Source organism: Salminus brasiliensis, chromosome 18 (assembly GCF_030463535.1).
Source record: "Salminus brasiliensis chromosome 18, fSalBra1.hap2, whole genome shotgun sequence".
NCBI classification, from domain to species: Eukaryota; Metazoa; Chordata; class Actinopteri; order Characiformes; family Bryconidae; genus Salminus; species Salminus brasiliensis.
In genome coordinates, this window is record NC_132895.1 from 10,156,861 (window position 1) to 10,177,162 (window position 20,302).

Genomic DNA, 20,302 nt, shown 5'->3' on the forward strand with positions numbered 1-20,302 from the left:
CGGTGCTAGTGCTTACTTGATGGCTGCTACAGCGTTGCAAGGTGATTGCAATGGTATTTCAGGCAGTAGCTATGATGTTGCTATGTGGTTGCTAAGCCTTTGCTATGGTATCACAGATGGTTGCTATGGTTGTGAAGTGGTTGCTGTGGTACCCAATGTGGTTGGTTGGGAGTTACTATAGTATTTAAGTTATGGCCACTTGTGTAAGCTTGTGTTCACTCTTACTGTGGCATCATGTTTCTGTTTAAGTGACCCATTATTAACCCATGAGATCTGCTCCAACGGTTATACCAGAGTGAGCACTACAAGCATCTATGTAGGTCCCCTGGTTGTAGTGCATCAAAAACATTGGTCTAGTGCTGAAGTAAAAGAAGCAACGCCAGGAACCAGCAGCATTTTTATTTATAAAAGTCAATAAAAAAGTGAAATACAAAGCCACACAAGAGGCTGCTCTCAGGCATGTATTGCTCAAAGTGTCTCACTGCTGCTTGGTCTTCACTGTGGCCTTGAGTTTAGTATAGAAGCTCCCAAAGTTCTGCAAAGAAAGAATAATCATCTCGAGGCTCCAAAACTCTTCACTAGTGTATGTGGTTTAAATGAGGAGTGTGGACCATGAGGAAGAGGGAACAAACCTGGATTGCATAGTACACCACTCCTAAATACCCTGCAATGCAGCCGCCCAGGAACAGATCAAATGCAGCAGGCTTTACCCTAGTGGAAAGAATTAAAAGACAGTAGAGGGGTGCAACTTCAGTAGCTGGGGTTGTTAATGTAATAGTTATTTAGAGGATCCAGAGATACTTGTTGGGGAAATGCTCTAAAACCAAACTTACAACCAGATTTCCTTATTTGAGCCTTTTAACTACTGCAAACTGAAGCATTACAGTGCCTCAGAGGCCTACCTGTAAGCTGCCAGATCAAAATGTATATCCACAAATGACAAATTTTAACTTTCAAAGCAAGTCAAGTCATATTGGAGCATTTCTATTGCACTATTCAGCTCTGTCAAACAACTTTTTATTTTATTTTATTAAGAACAACTTCACATTATGTCCAAAAGTGAAAAACGGCACAAAAGGAAATACAAGATTTTTGCTTGACAGTCATAATTAATGACCTCCTTAAATCTATCAGGTTTAGCCCAGATTGAAATGTAAAAGCCTGAATATACATGTCAGAAGTATAAGTGTTACACTTGATAACAATGCCACCACAGTGCAGGAGATTTTGCAATCATGCATATCGTGATAAATATCGTGTATCGTGAAAATTTCTTTTTACCTCAGTACCTGTTGAGGCAGTACCGCTCTCATCCAGAGCGACTTACAAAAGTGCTTTTACTAAAGAATAACCTCAGCTAGTTTGAATATGAAAAAAAAAAATCAGATACTTCTTAGACACTATTAAACACAAGTCAATATGGAGACCATAGTACTATACACTTCACCCAAGTATTCTCTGAAGAGACGGGTCTTCAGTCTGTGTTTGAAGACAGCGAGGGGGCAGTTCGTTATTATTCTCAACACCTACCTGTTACATATCTACGCACCTTACACTCAATAATGACTGGTATTTATTATATTTATTGTGCTGTCAGTTGTTGTCACCTACGTCACCACATTGCACTTTCTGCAGGCTGTCCTGTACTGTATTGTTTTTGTTGAACCCTTGTTCAAAAATAATTATTTCACTGTGTACTGGTATAGAGCTGAAAGGACAATAAAAGCCTCTTGACTTGACTATCATACATTTTTTACATATCGTCCACCCCTACTTTAACTCATTAGCTAAACATTCTCTGCTATCTGACGTTTACAGGCCTAGCATAATATGTAATGCAGTTTACTGTACTTACACTAAAAAAAGATCTCTGAATACCCAGCAGATGAAGTGTTCACATTATTCAGGCCAGCCCTAGCAATCACTTAACCGTAGTACCTCCCCAGGTAAAAACGATCCTGCTTCAATAGCAGTAAAGCTTTTTTTTCCCTCATTGGAAGTGAAATCAGATGTAGACTGACGTTAAAAAGAGAAAACCCCGAACCTGTACATCATCATTGGCTGTTTCATCTGATCGAAGAATGTAATGTCAGGATCTCTAGAAAAGGATAAAAGGACAAACACATGAATAATGTGTGTGTGTGTGTGTGTGTGTGCATGTATTTCTTGCCCTTTGTGTGCATGGGTCTGTGTTTGTATATACTTGCGGTCCTGACGGAAGGTGTGTCTGTAGACCTGCTGGAGGTGGCGTCTGAACTCCTGCTCTAAGCTGTTGATGAGAAGCGTGTGTTGTGGCTCCTTGTCCATCAGCTGAGCGGCTCGTGGGACAGACGTCAACATGGCCATCAGCGCAGCTAAACGATTGTCCAAGATATCCTACAGAATGTATACCGCACAGTAAGACAGAGAGACACATCAGGCTGCTAAGTATGTAATGCAGTAGCCGGAAAATGAATGTGGTATTTTACCAAACTGCCCCTGAAAACCTGGATTTCCTTTGGAGAGCCCTGCACCGTAATAACAAACAGGGAGAAAGTAGAATTAATTAACATTAACATTAAAAGGTCAAACATGAAGATTCAAGAGTTTTGTGTGATGTGACATTATCCAAGCAGGCCATAGATCTAATGCTATTTTTTCCCTGATAAGACTTTTAACATTAATCAATGCTTTTCAGTGGTTACATCTGAAAAACATCTGATTTGGTGTTGGATTTGTTCTGTTATCAAGTGTCGACCCGAGGAGGATGGGTTCCCCCTTTTGAGTCTTGCTCTGAGGCAGTATTTTCTTGCCACTGTGGCCTCAGGTTTGCTCAATAGGGGCTCAGACCCAGATCTCTGTAAAGCTGCTTTGTGATAACACCATTTTCAAAAAGCTCTACATAAACAAACCTGACTTTGACTTTAACAATAACTAACAAATTCATTTGCGAAAAATATTTTTTGGCATAAAATGTTTCTGGATTCTTATTTAGCAAATTTATTTATTTTTAGATGACCTATTCAGGTCACGAACTACCAACATTCTGTAGCAACTGTACTTTAACAGCAGCTTCAGAATCGTGTTGATGCTCTACTGACTGTAACAGGGAGAATTGCGTCTCTGTCACTGCCACTCCAGGCCAGAATGCTACTACTGCCCTATGTAACTGTGGTGAAGCTGCTTGAGACCTCTCTCCAGAACTGTGTAACGCTGCTTTACCCGAGTCATATTTGTGTAAAATCCTGGCATGTTACTCTACCACCTCAGTACACATGCATCTTTCACTTTCAATGGCGGTTCGGTATCTCTCAGCTTGTCCAGAAATGCATGTGCAGCATGTAAGTCCTTCTTGAAGGGTGGCTCAAAGTGCAAATTCCACTTTCTGGAGCAAGACATACCAATTTTTGCATAATGTTGCTTTAAGGGAAAGGAGGTTAGACTTTCACAACTTTCAAAACGACAACTCAATGCAGCACTCTTAGCTCTCACCTTGTCGGACAGATTGTACATGTACCGCGCCAAGGACTCTGCAATAATGACTGCATTCCGCTTGACTTTCCTGATGTCCACATGTGACCTGAATGTGCACGGGCAGAGATTGGTTTAAAAAAAAACAAAAAACAAAAAAAGAAGCAAATTCAGCAGTTTTTCTAACCTACAACTGACTGAGTTCAGTGGACTTGATATTTGCAGCTCACATTGTGTCCAGGATGGAGCCCCTGCGCTCTGATCTGGGGTCTTCCAGGTGAGAGAGGGTGAATCCTGGGATGTGTCTCATGCCATAACGCTCATGCTCCCACGCTACAGTGGACTCCTAAGGACATGCTACCATTATTTTGATAACTTTCACCATGAAAAGCTTTTCTGAGTATAACAACAATATTGTCAGTTCTTCTAGAACACTAAACAGCTCTACAAATCATACTGTCACTGGCACACAAAATCCCTGTGTCTCCAAAATGGTAACTTTGGTAGAGGAAAACCCTCCTAAACCTTCAATGAAAGTCAATGTAAAAAGATTTAACTAATTTTGGAGCATTTATATTAGTCCATTCATCATAATATTTTATCACAATGTGAAGAACAACTGCCTGATTCAGACCGATTCAATCAAAACGTGAAAAAGGTCAAGCATGAAGTTTCAAGGGTTTTGTGTAATGAGACATTACCATGTCAGTCATAGATCTATTCCATAGAAGACATTTCATATTAATCATTGCATATCCATTAGTTATTTCTTTATTTCATGCTTTGGGGTGTGATTTGTTCTGTTATCTAGTGTCGACCTAAGATGAATATTTTTTTTTCCCCTATTAAAATCTTGTTCTGAGTTTTTCTTGCCTCTGTGGCCTCAGGTAAAGGTGCTTTGTGATAACACCATTTTTAAAAGCTTTATATAAATAATCTTGACTTGACTTAACTTTTTAACAGTAATCTTAACAAATATGACTAATTTGGGAGTCATATAGATACGTAAGTCAACCAGCTGTTGACGTGCCCAGTTAGAGTAACTCTAGACATAAACTTTTAAGTATTGGAGGACAGTCACTTTAATGGCTACCTACCTATCTAGATAGCTGTACCTACCGCCAATCAATGCACAGTGTTGTTCATTAAGGCTCAGTTATGATGGCTATGGCAGAAATAATAAATACCGCTAGCTCACATGTGAAGGTAAAAAAATGACAATTCAGTCAACATTAGCGTCCAATTCTGTTTACCCTAACTGGGCAACTCAACTGAGTGGTCACACACTTTTCAGGGTAGTGTAGAGACACATTTATTGTCTTATTTGTGGGTGTTTTTTTATGTCTCAACTTTTCTGTGTAGCTTGAAGAAAATGTGTGAAGAGCCGCATTACATTTTTTCCCCTCAGCTTTCAGACAATGGAAAGTGAAACTGCCTTCAAGTATATTTTTGCCTCATCACCCAACACTTACCTGCAGGTTGATCTTTTTGTGTACAGTTCCAAACCTCACCCATGGAAACCTGGAGGATATAACCTGCAGTGAAGGGAAAGGCATATAAAGCAAGTTCATAAAAGTACCATTAATGCGCACTTATGAGATATGAGATAGAACTGCGGTAATATATGGATGGAAATAACTGCACCACCCTTTTCCATACTGAATCTTTCAATGGATGATTCTTTAAAGAACCATTTTGTTTTGTAAATAAGATGAACCATTTCACAATGTCCCATAAAATGCAAAGGTTCTCATCCAATTAAAGGGTTTTCTATATACAGTAACTGTAAGTCCAAGCCAATAACCATTTTCATGCTCACCTCTTCCAGCTGCTGAATGAAGCCATACTGAGGGGTCCCTGGTTTTGGGGGTCGAGACACGTGGAGGAACAGCTCATCTCCAGAGCCAAGAGAGTCCAAACAGATAACGAACGCAACACTGTCATGCAGCAGACTGGATTCTGCGTAGCACAGAAAAACCGATCAAGAAACCGATATTAACACAAGTAAATTATGTCCTGCTGGAGTGTCTTTTTTCAGCTTTGCTACTTTTTTGTTTTGTGCACTGCAGTGTCAGGGCGAATAGGACAGGGTGTTGTTTAGAGAGCGAGGCTGTTATGCTTTGTTATGACAGGCTGACTTCCTTATCACAAACAAAAAGCCATCCCAGCTATCTTCAATTCTGCAACAAGAAGTGATGACCAGGGCATATCTACAAAGCGCGACAAGCCTCCTGACAATGTTAAATAATTCCAATAGAATCTGTAGAAAACACGTCCCACAATCCTTTGCGTGTTTGTCTGATTGTCTGCTGAGCCTGAAAACAACTCCTGGACACAGTCCAGCTCGGCGGCTCAGCTCAGCTCATCTCTGGACCAGGAACACATAATAATCCTTCTCCATCAATCAACATTGCAATTAACACTGAGGTGAATGGATGAATGTCGCATCAAATTACTAACCTGCATGATCCATGTTTTCCTCAAGCCAGCGCTTGGTGCCAAGAAAATTATACTTCCCACCACCAGTAAGCGAGAACAGGAGGTGATACCTAAAAACAATACAGCCACATAGAAACCCATTCAAATCAACTAGAAGCGCTAATGCTACACTATTACAAATAAAGCTGCTGCAAAAGGTCCTCTGAGCAATGCCATAGAAGGAGCATTTTTGTAAAGGGATGTCTGTGTGAAGTACCTTTTAAAAGTGTAAAGGTTCTTCAGACTCGCAGCTCCTCTTATGGAACCACAAGTGGTTCTTCTACGGCATCACTCAAAGAACCCTTTGTAGAATATACAAGCAGGTACAGCAGAACCCCATGTCCAACCTGGACCCCAGCACAGCTTTCTACATGTACTGAGGAGCATCTGTAAAGAAGGGGATGTGCGACCAAAAGGTTGCTGGTAGCCGGCAATATTAGCTGAGGTGCTTATAAGCAAGACACCTACTGGGTGTATGTTCTCAGTGCGCTGATTACTAGTGTGTTCACGGCCATGAATGGGTTAAACGCAGAGACTTCCATTGTGCTGTTGTGCAATGGCGACAAAGTGCACTTTCCGAACAACTAAATATCTCGAGATGCATGTACCACATTTTTAGCCCACTATGAGAAAAATGTGCTAAATGAGGCTCTAATTGCAGATGCCGAACCGATGGGTGTGGCCAAATCAGCAGGAGATCTTCTAAGAATTTCTAGGGTAATAAACACACGGGCGCTTCTCCTGTTTGGCTTGTGTGTTTCTTGTGTTTTTCTCTTATTTTGGTGATTTATGTTCCTTTAAATCAGGTTCAGGTTCAATTAATGACAACACTGACAAAATGAAGTATTGCTCTTTGAGTATAGGATAATTTAAAAACAAGGGCGTAAATTAGACGTAAATGCCCCACCTGCCCCAGTAAAATGTTGCTGTGTTCCACAAAAAAAGGTAAAAATTGGTGGTAAAAAGTCTTTTTTAATTTTATCCAGGATTGTAGGACTACGCCACACAAATTCACTACAGGTACTACATTTTCCATAGTGCCCAAGGTCTTTCCAAAAGCCTGAACAGCTAAAGCTTTCGGGAAGAGTCAGTTTATTTAGTTTTTGTGTTTTATTATTTTTTTTGGGCATTTGTAAATTTAAAAGAGAGGCCAGGCACACAACAGATGAGATAACATTTACAGTACATTTACATTTAAGGAATTTAGCAGACGCTCTGGTCCAGAACGAATTGCAAAAGTAATGATAGCAGATGGGTACAAGACAAAACAAGACAACACAAGCATATTCACCATTAGTGTTGGACACAGATTGAATTTGGCCTCCAGCTTTAACCATGGCAAAAGTAATGATAGGTATCAATTAGGTAATAGCGATGTTTTGGTCATAGCCACTTATGACCGTATAACCTACCAAAAATACATATTAGACCTTTAAAGAAAAGGCATTCATTTAACTAGGAAAGACATCAGATATGTTAGCATAGATTTTAATGATGCTAGCTAGTAAAAGATGCATGGGTAACACAAGCTTGTAAACCTTTTTTTTTAACTGTTAAACTTTTAAGCTAATTATTAAATGCATGTAAGTAATAATAATAATAATAATAATAATAATAATATGTTAATGTTACTAATAACATTACTTTTATTATTAACAGTGATGTTACTAGTTACAGTATTAGCTTATTTGTATGATTATTATTATTATTATTATTATTATTACTACTAATAATATTATAAGGCTAGCAGATGGGTACAAGACAATACCAGACAAGAAAATCATATTCACCATTTGTGTTGGACACAGATTAAATTTGGCCTCCACTATAAATCCATCCATGCAGTGAACACACACATACATACCAGTAACAGTGAATACACATGCCCGGAGCGGTGGGCAGCCATTGCTGTGGTGTCCAGGGAGCAGAGAGGATAAGTGGCTTGCCCAAGAGGCCCAACAGTGGCAGCTTGCCTAGGTTTCGAACCCACAACCCTGTCATCAATAGCCCAGAGCTCTAAGCGCTGAGCCACCACTGCCCCCTAAATTCTGTAAGTGCCTCAGTACAACTAGTAGTCTAGATATCATATAATACATTACACTGACTTTCATTATTAAAATGCTTGACTTTTAATGTTTTGATATCCAAACACTCTGGTGCATTTGGAAGGTGTGTGATAGTGTATATCCCTGTATAGTTTACTGAGCACATCCTGGTCACTTGAGAACTGTATGGGTTCTTAAGTAGCATCAGCCTATTGCCACAAATGTGAATGTAATACTCTCAAAACACCTCGACAAGAGTGTTTGCGAAATGCGACACTTTTCTGTCTCTGAGAATCAACAATGGCAGCCACTTTAGTGCCTCTATAGTCAATCACAGCAGTCACTTTTTTAGGGCTTGTGATGGTGCAAAAGGTTAGAAGATCAGTCCCACTGTGAATAAAGGATGTATGAAAGCATATCCTCAGTGCTCTTGTACTGAAATTGGTGACTCACGGAGCTTTGTTGCGAGGGTCACTGTAGAGTCGCTGAAACAGACGAGCCAGTTCCAGCAGTATGGTGACCCCACTGCCATTTGAGTCTGCTCCGTAAGCCAGCCACTGTGATCCAGGCAGAGGTAGAGCCAGACACAAACAGAACAGCACAACTTAATACACCGCATGACATGCTTCATCTACATCTGCCTATGGGAGCATAACAGAGCTACAGCCTATATTAGGCTATATTATATTAGTCTTCAATCATTAGTTGTCTTGCTGTAATAGACTGGATAGCACCATGAACCTCTGGAGTGAAGAATCAGCTCCAGAACTTTCATTTATGACTCATATTTTAATTGGTCGGTTTAAAAGATTCATTAAGTGACACAATTTAACAATCTGAGAAGAACTGAGGGATACAGATAAGGAGTAAAAAGGGCTAAGAAGAGAAAAGCCAACAAAAAAAAAGCCTTCAAGCTTCTCAGAAGGTCACCAATACATATGGGTATTTAATGTGGCATTGGAAGTACAGAGGGAACTGTACAGAAATCCGAAATTGGAAAGTTGTACAGTTGGATAGTGTGGGCAGCTGAGGCGTTATAGGGCCGGACAGTTTGGCAAATCTGCCCAGAAACAACTTTCACGTCTCACAGGGGACTGGAAAGGAGAAAATCAGACTGTTTGTGGTTCTCCACCACAAATATAAAGAGCTGGAGCTGCTGTCTGTTAATGTCTTTTTGACTGCCAGTTTCTTTTTAGGTATTATGTAGTCCTACCTTGAATCTACAAACTTTGTCTATTGTAATAGTTGTCCCTACACCATATACTGTAGAACTTTGTTCGTTTACATTATTGCAGCAGTGCCACCAACATGATTATAGTATGGTAATGTGCATATGGTTCGTGTTTGTTGTTTCTAGGATTTTTACACATGTAGAGAATCTTACACTAAGAAAACATATCCATGTGGGCACAATGGACATAACAATGGTCTGACAACCCCAGTCTGGGCAACTGAGATGCTATAGGATGGGATATTTTGGGAAATCTGCTTAGCAACAACTTTCCCATGTCACACAGGCCTGGAAGTGTGGTTCTCCACCAAAAATGAGAAGAGATAGATCCCTTCATCTTACTCCAGACAACATCTAAAAATCAGTGACATGTCCATATTGTCCACTGATCTGACAGTTTACTAGGTAGTCCTACCTTGACTCTACAATCTTTGGCCATTATATTAGGTGCACCTAGCATATAGGAGCATTACATTATTGCAGTAGTGACACCAACATGGTGTCCAGCATGATACTGTGTATATGGTGCTGGTATGCTGTTTCTGGGGTTTGAAGTGTCACTAGGTTGAGAATATTCCACCAAGAGTGGTCCAGTGGACATAACAATAGTCTGATCATCCCAATCCGGGCAGCTGAGGAGTTACATGATTGGACAGTCTGGTACTGGTATCTGCTTAGCAACAACTTCCACATCTCACACAGGACTGAAAAGGAGAAAATCTGATCGTTTCCCCTCATAAGTGTGAGCGGTCGATAGCACTGGCGGGATTATGGTGCAATAAAGCACCCTCATTTCATCAGAAACCTGGAGATGTAACCTTTTAGATGATCTCCATCATTTAAGAGACACAGTCTGAGTCCATGAGACACAAAGACCAAGTCGCTTTGCTCTTTAATGGACGATGTGCCAAGTTTACGAGATTATCACGTCATCATTATTGCCATATTAATCAGAGACGCAGAGGAACGCTGAGGGGCAAATTCATCTCCACAAGTGATACTGTGGGGTAAACTAATATAGCCATTCCTCACTGTGTGTGTATGTGTGTGTGTATGTGTCTGTGTGGTTGTAAAGGTCAGCTAGATCAGAGCAGTCGCTTTAGGACGTGACAACATAAGCATAATCGTTTTATGATTATTACAATGGTTCCAGTGCATTGTGCGGTCATAAAGGGCAACCAAGGTCACTAAGGAGTGGCCACCTGATGTAGTGAAGAAATGAAGAGCACACATACTGTTCAAAACATTTCCCAGTAAACAACTGGGACTTACCGGAGCTAGGCCGAACGAGTCGTAGTGGGCTGTGATCACAATGGTAGGTGGATCCTCTCCGACTCCAGGAAGCACACCCTTGGAATAGCACAATCAATCAGTGTGTGTGACTGGCAGGTTCAATTACAGGTCACTCGCTGATACTTTAGAGGGAAGGAGTTGCCAGTTAAAGCTGTCAGGCTCACCTCTAATGTAATGATGGAGCTGTCAGTGATGGCCTTGATGGGGGCATTGTTGCTCACCAGTATCTGGAAGGCAGTGGCTGTGACCATACTGCGGAGAACTGCAACAAGAACACAGCAGCAGAGTTCACAGAGGACGCAGACTGGACCTCCAGGATATATGTAGTTCATTCTTTCAGCTACAGCTGGAGAACTGCAACGGGTACCACTTTACAATAAGACGACCCTGGAAAGATTTAGGTCTTGATGCATTTGCTGTGTTTTCCTTCTTCCTTAACACTCCAAGGCTTATTACACACTAAGGTGTGTTATTCAGTATCTACAGGGACTTCTGTACAAACTGGTGGGGCTATTCTTTAATAATAGAAGTCTTTAATAACACTTTTGGCCCACTGGCGATCCATAGCCTTTTTAAGGGGTTGACGATACACAATATTAATCATGATATTTTCTCATGCAGGCAAAATTCACCAGTAGCTGCAGATAAAAAAAAAAAAAACAGAAATCCAAATAAACAGTGATTTCTATTTTATATTTTTGTATACTCCATCCAATTAAACAGAACTAATTACACTCTCTGTAATGAAACAACATGCAGCTGGTCAGTGCTGTTTAAGCCCTGACGATATCTACAATATGCTCATAAAAGCATATTGTGCATCATGATAACAAAATTGATCACAAATCAATAAAATACTTTTTTCATATTGCCCACCCCTACATCATAGCACTACTGGTTCAGAAAACCTGGATTTCTGATGTCCATGAGCTATAAGCCATACTGATAAGTAGACAAAAACAAAATATTACATTTCATTAATATAAAATATGACAATTTACCTTCTTTAATGAAATTATGGACAATAATAAAATATTTTATGAGATGAACTAGTACTTTCATATAAGCACATTATATAAAGTTTGTACAAAGTTTAATGTACAAGGTACTTTTTCCCTACCTCACATGGCACTACTGGTTCAGGAAACCAAACAAGTCAACTGAACTCTACCAGTTCTGCCAGAAAGAGAGGTCAGAAATCCAACCGCAATTCTGCCAGAAGCTTGTTGATGCCTAGCAAAAGTGTCTGGTCAAGGTGCAACTTGCTAAGGGAGATTTCACCAAATATTAGGTGTGCTGGTGTATATTTTGAAACCTGTATGCACCATTTAGACCTGTATTGATCTTAAAAAACACTTAGAACTGACATTTGTGCTCTAAACTCTTTTCTATGAAAGATACTCTCGTAAAGTACCCTCATTCTGCCTCAGAAAAATGTACAGTTCAAAGAAGTTCACTGAAAGCGCAATATTGCTATGCTCATGATTATATATTCATGTCAACCTCTGACCACTACTGTATAATAAAGGCTATGTTTAATAATGACTATAATAATATTTTTGGGGGTGGGGTGGGGTGGGGGGGGTCTTCTTACCTCGAACCAGTATGGAGGCAGACTTAGTTGCTGCAGCCAGCTTCACCTCAGTATACATACAGAGCAGCTGCTCGTCCTCAGGCACCACATAAATGGGCATGAGAGTCTCCTTTTTCAGGGCCTCTGACTCGCTCACCATAAACCCCTGGAGAGCGAGAGATCAAATTCATTTTTAAACCATTAGCTCAGGCAGCTGAGCAAAATTATATCTTCTGAAATGTTATGATGCAATTCCTGTAGCCACAGGGCGTTTTTATTTGCTTTCACCCAACACAACACAACCCCCTTAACAGTAACATGGAAGCCCGAGGCTAGATCATGAAATGGTTAAAAAATAACCCCAACAGAACCGCAGCACTGTGTATAATGCGACCTGGTCTCCAGCACCTGGATTACATCTTCAGGTACAGCAGAGATGTTCTGAGGGAGCAGTATGAGCATTGCCGCTGCGTTCTGCCTTTTGGCCTCTAGGTAGCGCTCTACAGTGAAGTCAGGCAACTTCATGATCACACACCGACGGGTCAGGGTTGAGTCATCCGCAGCGCGTGCCTCTGCCACAACGATGGCACCACGGCAACCTGTCCATGAAACACCAGTTTCTGGATTAGCTGTGTTATTCCATGTAGAGACAGCACTGTGTAAAGGTTTTAGGCCCCAGCAGAGGCACCATTAGACCCTGTTTATGGAAATGCTGCCGTGCCCCACTAAAATCACATGGGTGATTCCCATGATGCCACGGCATACTTCCAAATTATTGACCAGCTAATGCTTTCAGTGAGAGCCAGTGTATTTTGGGGTTTTGCACAGAGTAACGGACATTTGTGAATAATAATAGAAGGTCAGCCTTGCAGTAGTCAGGGTACTGGCAGCTCCTAGCTGTATGTTTTGGTCGAGGCCACTTATAACCAAAAGACCTACCAAAGACCCCTAAAGCAAAGGGATTAGTTAAACTAGGTAGTGCTAACAAAGACCTGGAAAGGAAATACTTCATGCAGGTGTGTGACAGTAATATTTCTTATATAATAAAATACAATAATACATACTATCCTAGCTCCTACCACCTCTGTGGAAACCAGCATTCGAGGAAGCGCCACTCAGGGAAGCACAGCCAGGGAAAGTTCTGGGGCAACAGGGTTTTTTCACCCCAATTTAATTTTTGATTTAATACTATTTATATTATATTTATCTTAATACACGGAATACATGCATTAAATAGCATAATTAACAAAATTCACAATTTGTAAATGTAATTTTATGCTGCAAAGAAAATATTTCATGCATGTGAGACAGTAATATAACTAATATAATAAAATACATTAAAATGTAATTATTAATATTTTTATTAACATTATTAACATCATAATAACTAGTATAGTTATCATCCAACACCTGGTTGAGGGGCATCCAGGAACTACTTCAATGTAGAAACAGAGCATGTACAGTACAGTTCTATGCAGAGGTCATAGGCCATCATGAAAATAGGCCCTGTTTAAAAGCACTTCCTTTGGCACAGGCCTCTTTAGAGGCTTTGCAGTGAGGTTACCGCGTTTGTCCTGATGCAGGTTGTACTGCTGCATCCTGTAGGCTGTAAACTCGTAGGAGGATGCAGCTGGAAGGGCGGATGCATGTAGAAGGTGCGCCGACAGCAGCAGCAGAGCTGCCACTCTGGAGCTTTTCAAAGACATGGCTCTGCTCCACATTCTCCACAAATCTACAAAGAACAAAAAAGAGGATTCCACAAAAGAGCGTAGATCTATTCAGCTATAGCCACTAGAATGTACACTATGTGAACAAAAGTATTTGGACATCTACACATTACACCTACAGGAGCTTTTATGACATCCTATTCTGAATCCATAGGCATTGATATGGAGTTGGTGCCTATTTTGGAGCTCAGGTTCACAGCAGGTTCGGAGCTCTGCAGCTATTGAGTCAGCAGAGTGTTGGACACCTTTATGCACGATGCGCCTCACTCAGCACTCTGTGACATCGCCTTGTAACTTTACGAGGTTGAAAACTTCGTGGCTGAGATGCTATGGTTCCTGAATGCTTTTAGTTTTCAATAATACCACTCACAGCTGATGGTGGAAGATCTAGAAGGGAGGAAATTTCACCAACTGCCTTCTTGTTGCAACAGTGGCATCCTATTACATACACACTGGAGCTCAGTGAGCTCTCGTAGGAGGATTGTTCTTTAGAACCACCACTTCTTTCACTAATGTTCACTAATGTGTGTAAAGGCAGACTGCAGGGCTAGATACTTTTTTATACTTTATATTTTATACAGCTGAATTAAATGATTAAGAGGTGTGTCCCAATTATTTTGTCTATATAGCGTATCCTGCAATTGGAACAGTTAGTAAAACTGGCCAATTCCAACCCCCCAAAACAGTTATCTAACTTTTCATATTTACACCTCCTAAATGTACATACTCCCAGCCGACTAGAGCAAGCCCTGCTATCCCTAGTCAAAGCTGGCGAAGCATTAAGATTCAGCAGCTGCTTCAGGAGAATATGGTGTCGTTGATGCTTGTAGTCAGGTTTCTAAGACTATCTTTACCACTAATGTATGTCCAGTATCACTGGAGATCAACACCAGACACTGCTGATTAAAGGACAATGGATTACTATGTGAAGCAGGCCCTGTGACTGCGCTATTTCCTGTATTTTTTTCTGCAGAAGGGAAGCCCAATCTCGGGGAGTCAGTTAGCCAAAGCCATAAAAGCAAGTGCCTCTGTGGAAACTGGCGTTTGAGGAAGTGCCACTCAGGGAAGCACAGCCAGGAGAAGTGCCTCCTGCAGGTATCAGCTAAAAGATAAGCCTACCTGACTGGGTTTGCTTCTCGGTGCACAGAGAAGACAGCCAGACTATTCGGTAAGACGTGGAAATAATTACAAATAAATAAATAATTAGAGTGTTCTTGTTACAGTGCTAGGCTGTGTGGCTTTTGTGAGAGCCTCTGCAGTGATGTAGACCAGACAATCAGAGCAGAACATCAGAATAAGGAGCCCACCTTAAAAGGAAAAATAGCGCATATGTTCAATTCTGGGGCAGCAGGGTTGTAAACAGGCTTGTAAAACCACAGCTTGGCTTTTTTTTGCATCTATTATCCAGTACTGAGTACACATTATTCAGTAGTTACTCTAAAACTACCATGCAAGTTAGACAAAAGTGTAGAAAGTAGACCCAGCAACTGAGTTTTAGGGGTCAACACTATATTGATTGCAGTCCAGTAGTACATAAAGCCCTCAGTAGCCACCCACAAGTTTGAAATCTCACCTGAAACCTTTGGCGGTCTCTGGATCCTTTCTTTACCAAGGTTTTTATTGTCGACAGACACTTTTTACTCCTTTGGCTTGTGCTGTATGTGCTGTCCAGTGTGTGGTCAGTAGAAAAGGGCTCATTGAGGCCTGTAGGTAAGCCTGCTGCACCATCTGCTCCAGGAGGGATGAAGGCTAATCATGCCTGCTGACCAATCCTATGGCTCCCTGTCTCTCTGGGCGTAATTACAACTTCCTGGCTTATCAGTAGGCTTCGAGGTTAATACTGTGTCTTCCTGACAGCACTCAAAATCGACAGTCTGACAAAAGACAATGTGACATGAAGCAGGAATAACACAATAACATACACCCCAAATATCCAATGGGTCATTTTGATGTGACCCATTGAGGCCCCACCTCACAATTTGCAGTACTTGAAGGATCTGCTGCTATTATGCCACCGATGCCTCTATACTTCAAATGGTCAGATATGTTGTACTCAGTATCAATGTCCTGGCTGACCGGAATAGGTTCATGATTTCGGTCAAGACTGGCTGCCCTGTACTGCCTCATACAGAAAGCAGTCTAGGCTGAAGCACTACTTATAAGTTGTGTAAAAGGGGTGGGGCTAAACTGATGTTTTGCAATATTACAAACAGTCAAGATGTTTTTAAACTCAATGTCCATATATGGTAACTTCCAGATGAGTTGAATCAGGTGAGTTTCAGGTTACCTTCAGGTCTGGACTGAAGAATCCTACTGTGCATGTCTAATTAATGGAGTTTTACTGGAATGGCTACTATGTGCTAATATATAACTATGAATCCGGTCACTCTGGGCATTAATAGGCACTTAACTGAACGTCCTCACACATGCAATCACGACAAGGAACTCTGCTGTATGTGCCAGATGTATTTATTGATATGCTACACTACAACAGTAACATTGTTAAATACTGGTATGGAAACTGTTCACATCTTTACAATCATGATATTCGTCAGCAGAATAAAAAAAATGTGTCTCTATGTTAAAAAAAAATGCATACTTTCCCCATTTGTTGAAATAAATTAAAAGAACCCACTCACAATAAATAAGAAGGTGTACTACAGAGCTTGACTTAAGGCATACTCTAACACAGCAGACCGGGAGAAAACACAGGTCACATTAAAAACAAAGAGGACAACTGAAATATCACCCTAAAGCAGGTACAGAAGATACAGGGCACTCAGTCTAATGGAGCAAAAATTCAGCTTCAGGAGTTCCCTCCCGTGCTCTGTCAGGTCCAGTAAAAGAAACAGCTTTTAGAGGACCCTTTAAAATTGGCCAAATGAGAGCAGAAGTCTGAAATGAGCTTTATACATCTGACATGTTCTCTACATCTGAGCGCTGCTATGCTGATCAACATATTCACCCAAAAAACAATGCAAAATGATGGAAAACCAAAAAATAAAATCAATGTTGAACAGAAATCATATAGCTGTAGTCTTGTGTGTGGTGTCTACAGCCACAATGTTCGGCCTAGAACATTCATTCACTCTGTTTGTGAGGGTTATCATCCTAAACAAGGCTGATTATGCTTAAAATAGAAAAAAAAAATAATAATAAAATGATGAAAATCAGGACATTGCTGAATGGAAACTGTAGGAGTAGCCTCGTACCCTGACTACCATTAAACATCGCTTCTCTGGTAAGTACGCCATGCAAAACTGCTGAAATGACAGTCGTGGGCTTTGCACTGGGGAACTTGCATTAGACACAAGAGATAACACAGTACTTATAAGCCCCCTATAAGCCCCTGCACAATCAGACTGTGCTGAAAGCAGCTACAAACAAAGCAGGGCACGCTCAGACCTTAAAGGAGGCAGTGTGACGAGGGTTCATCCTTGAGAACATATATAGTGTTATCGCAATGAACCTTGCTGACGGGTCGACCCACAGTACCAAAGGTAGAAATGGAGACTGGTTAGCAGGCATACGCACTCCACACGTATTACATAGCATTTATGCAATTTCATGGTCATTTCCCTTCGTACATTCCTCGAAAGTAGTGTGTAGTAGTGTTAGTATAGGGTGTGTGTGGGGGCATGTGTCTTCATACGTTGCATGTCAGAGACATCTAATAACAAATGGCAGCGGGGAGAAACAGCTGGCACTTACACGTGGTATGCTCTACAGGGTGGTTATAACATGTTACTATGCTGTGAATGGAAATGGTGAGTACTGTGAAGAACAGAAGTCCTCTTAAACATATAACACTCACTTTTAAACTGTCAAAAACTAGAGAAAAGTAATAATACTGTGTATTATCTACAGTACCAGCTTCAAAATGCTTAGGGCCTTCGATAGAGAAGCATTAGCATCCGTAGAGGGCTTTCCCAGAATCAAATTAAGCCTTGTACTAACTAATCTTTCAGTTCACACCGTTACAGTCCAGATCACAGTCCACCAGGAGGAACTACTGACTAGTCTTTGGCTAAAACCAGATGAATGCTGCATGCGGATGCTGATGTGTAGCCAAATGTGTCCACAAAGGAGGCCGGTTAATTAAGTGATGGAGCATCGTTGGGAAGGGGAATTAGTGATGTGATCTGGCAACCTTGCACTTTTCCTCAGTCCTTGTTTTTTTTTCTTTCTTTCATTAAAGGTCTGACTGGAGAGCCGCACTATAGTACCGTATACACTATAGTGGCATCGCTGAGAACACCAGACGCTTTTCATCATGGGCTCCTACTATACTTTTGGCACAAATTCAAAAGTCAAAACAGAACCAATGACTTTTCAGTCATGACACAGAAAACTATGCAATATGTATGGCGGCAACGGCAATGTCACTTATAGGACACACTGCACGGTAAAACACAGTGAACACTGTTATTAATGCCTCTAATCAGAGGTGTAGAAAATCACACTCATCATATTTTGATAATTCTCGTCATATCAGACAAACAAACACAAAAAATAGTGTAGCGGATGCTAGAGATAGGCGGTCTGTTAGCGCTGCTTTAGTTCACCGTCATAACTTGTAGTAAACTGATATTTATGTAAGAAACCACGAAAGCAGCATGTAAAAAATTATAATAATAATAAAAAAAAGTCAGACTCGTATCTGATCCCAGCCATCCTCACCGAATCACTGAACAAATGAATAATCCCTTATTATTATATGTAGTACATTTCAGTTCTTCGCTGCAGGTGATGCTCAGTAATTACTGAAATTATGGTCATTGTTTTTTTTTTAGCTCTACCATGCAATCAATGGCAGTCGATGGAGTCTCAATTCCAGTGAAAAATGCAGATGTCTCATGCCAGATTAAAAACCGCTGATAAGCAAGTGCTACATTGTACTGATATTCCATTTAAAATCTACTGACCTAGGATATTAAATAGTTTAAGAAATTGTCCAGAATTCCCATCAGCCAGATGCGAAGGCAATTCCCTTTCTCATTCAACAAAATGCAATTTTTTCCCTTCGTACAGCCCTAACTGAGCAACGCTGTGCACTAAGACATTGAAACAACCGAAACAAGAAGCTGGAACAGAAGCAAAGACTGGAGCTTCTGGAGTAAAACACTGAAGAACTTGTGTGATTTACTTTTTAAATACATTTTAGCTAGTTCCTGCTTTTTATTTTTTTGTTTTTAAACTGTGCATTCGTTTGTTTTTTCTTTTCTCACCTTAAAACACTCTATACATATGCGCACCTAAGCCTAACGCCCTCTGGTGGCGATACAAAGACTCACATATCCTACCATAGGAGGAACCATTGACTTTTAGTATCTTTTTTTGTGCATTTCCTTCTGATATTGTCTCCTATATATTAGTTTTAATATAACCATTCTCACAAGTTTAAATTCTTTAGTAGTTATTCTATTCGGAGGGTTAAAGTGTAGCAGTGAGGTAAACTCACATTAGACGGGGGTTTGGAAAAGAGGGCTGGGGAAAAGGGGGGGTGGGAAGTGTATAAGGGGCTACTGGATCTGACAGGCTGTAGAAGAGGTGGCTTGGCAGCACATGCAGGTGGGGTTGACCGATTTGGGGGGAATGAGGTCTAGGTCTTCATCGTCAGGGATTTCATCCAGGCGGTAGCCGTCCTTCAGTAGTTGGATGTTCAGGTCCTGGTTGATTTGCTGAAGAGGACAGGCAAGACATCCGCGGTCAATACATATCTTATCAATGTTAACTGGAGGGCATGGCATTGCTGAAACCAGGACCTTTGCCCTTTGAGCTTTTAAAATTTTAATTACTTTGATTAATTTTATTTTTATTATTTACAATTTAAACACAATTTTTATTGTCATTTCTATATCATAATTTATATGTCTTTAGGTCCCATGTGACCAACAGATGAATCTAATGTGATAAAAAAAAAGGGCTAGACTGGGGTGAGTTTCCCAAAAGCTTTGTAACAATAAATAGTTTGTTACTAGTTGCTTGGAATGTTTGTTAATTAACAAGTATTTCCCAAAGACCTCCATGCTTGCAAACTGGTGACTAACCTGACCTATTTGTTATTCACAAAGTGCTTCTTGAAGTTTTCCTGCAGTTCAGCACCTAAAAGCCAGAGTGCGCTGGGTGAGGTCTAATTCTGGGTGAGGGATCCACACATTTTCTTGGAATTAAATGGAGAATTAATAACTTTAAAATAAACATAAAAAAAATAGTATGATTGGTAATAATATAAATTTATTTATTTATTTATATCAGCCATGACATCAAAAACCACCTGCCTAATATTGCGTAGACCCTTCTCGTGGAGACCCATTGAGGCCTGGACTCCACGAGACAAGATAACATTCACATTTACAGCAATATCTGCTATAGTAGCTCTTCTGTACGATCAGGCCAGACGGGCAAGCCAACAGTCTCACACACACATCAATGATGATTGGCACCCATGACCCTGTCGCCAGTCCACTGCTTGTCCCTCCATAGAATGCTTTTGGTAGGTCGT

The 20,302-nt window shown here is 40.6% G+C and overlaps 2 protein-coding genes across 3 annotated transcripts in view; both read right to left on the bottom strand.

Annotated features, from left to right (window-relative positions):
* Positions 1–478: 478 nt before the first annotated feature.
* On the bottom strand, positions 479–15,411 carry LOC140539483 (BOS complex subunit ncln). Its single transcript, XM_072662202.1, has 17 exons — positions 15,371–15,411; positions 13,635–13,802; positions 12,479–12,669; positions 12,092–12,236; positions 10,662–10,759; positions 10,477–10,554; positions 8,427–8,530; positions 5,911–5,999; positions 5,270–5,409; positions 4,923–4,985; positions 3,681–3,796; positions 3,472–3,559; positions 2,469–2,507; positions 2,204–2,376; positions 2,045–2,098; positions 633–711; positions 479–535 (listed from the first exon to the last, which is right to left on the bottom strand). Exons 2-17 carry the CDS (start codon positions 13,789–13,791, stop codon positions 479–481), a joined length of 1,671 nt encoding a protein of 556 aa, XP_072518303.1. The 5' UTR covers positions 13,792–13,802; positions 15,371–15,411.
* An 839-nt stretch (positions 15,412–16,250) lies between these two features.
* The window catches only part of fam219aa (family with sequence similarity 219 member Aa), a 30,246-nt gene continuing 26,194 nt past the window's right edge, over positions 16,251–20,302 (bottom strand). For both annotated transcript variants that reach the window (XM_072662371.1, XM_072662370.1), the window contains exon 6: positions 16,251–19,478. In XM_072662371.1, coding sequence (XP_072518472.1) covers positions 19,320–19,478 — 159 coding nt within the window. In that variant the 3' untranslated portion in view covers positions 16,251–19,319. The remainder of the gene's footprint in view (positions 19,479–20,302) is intronic.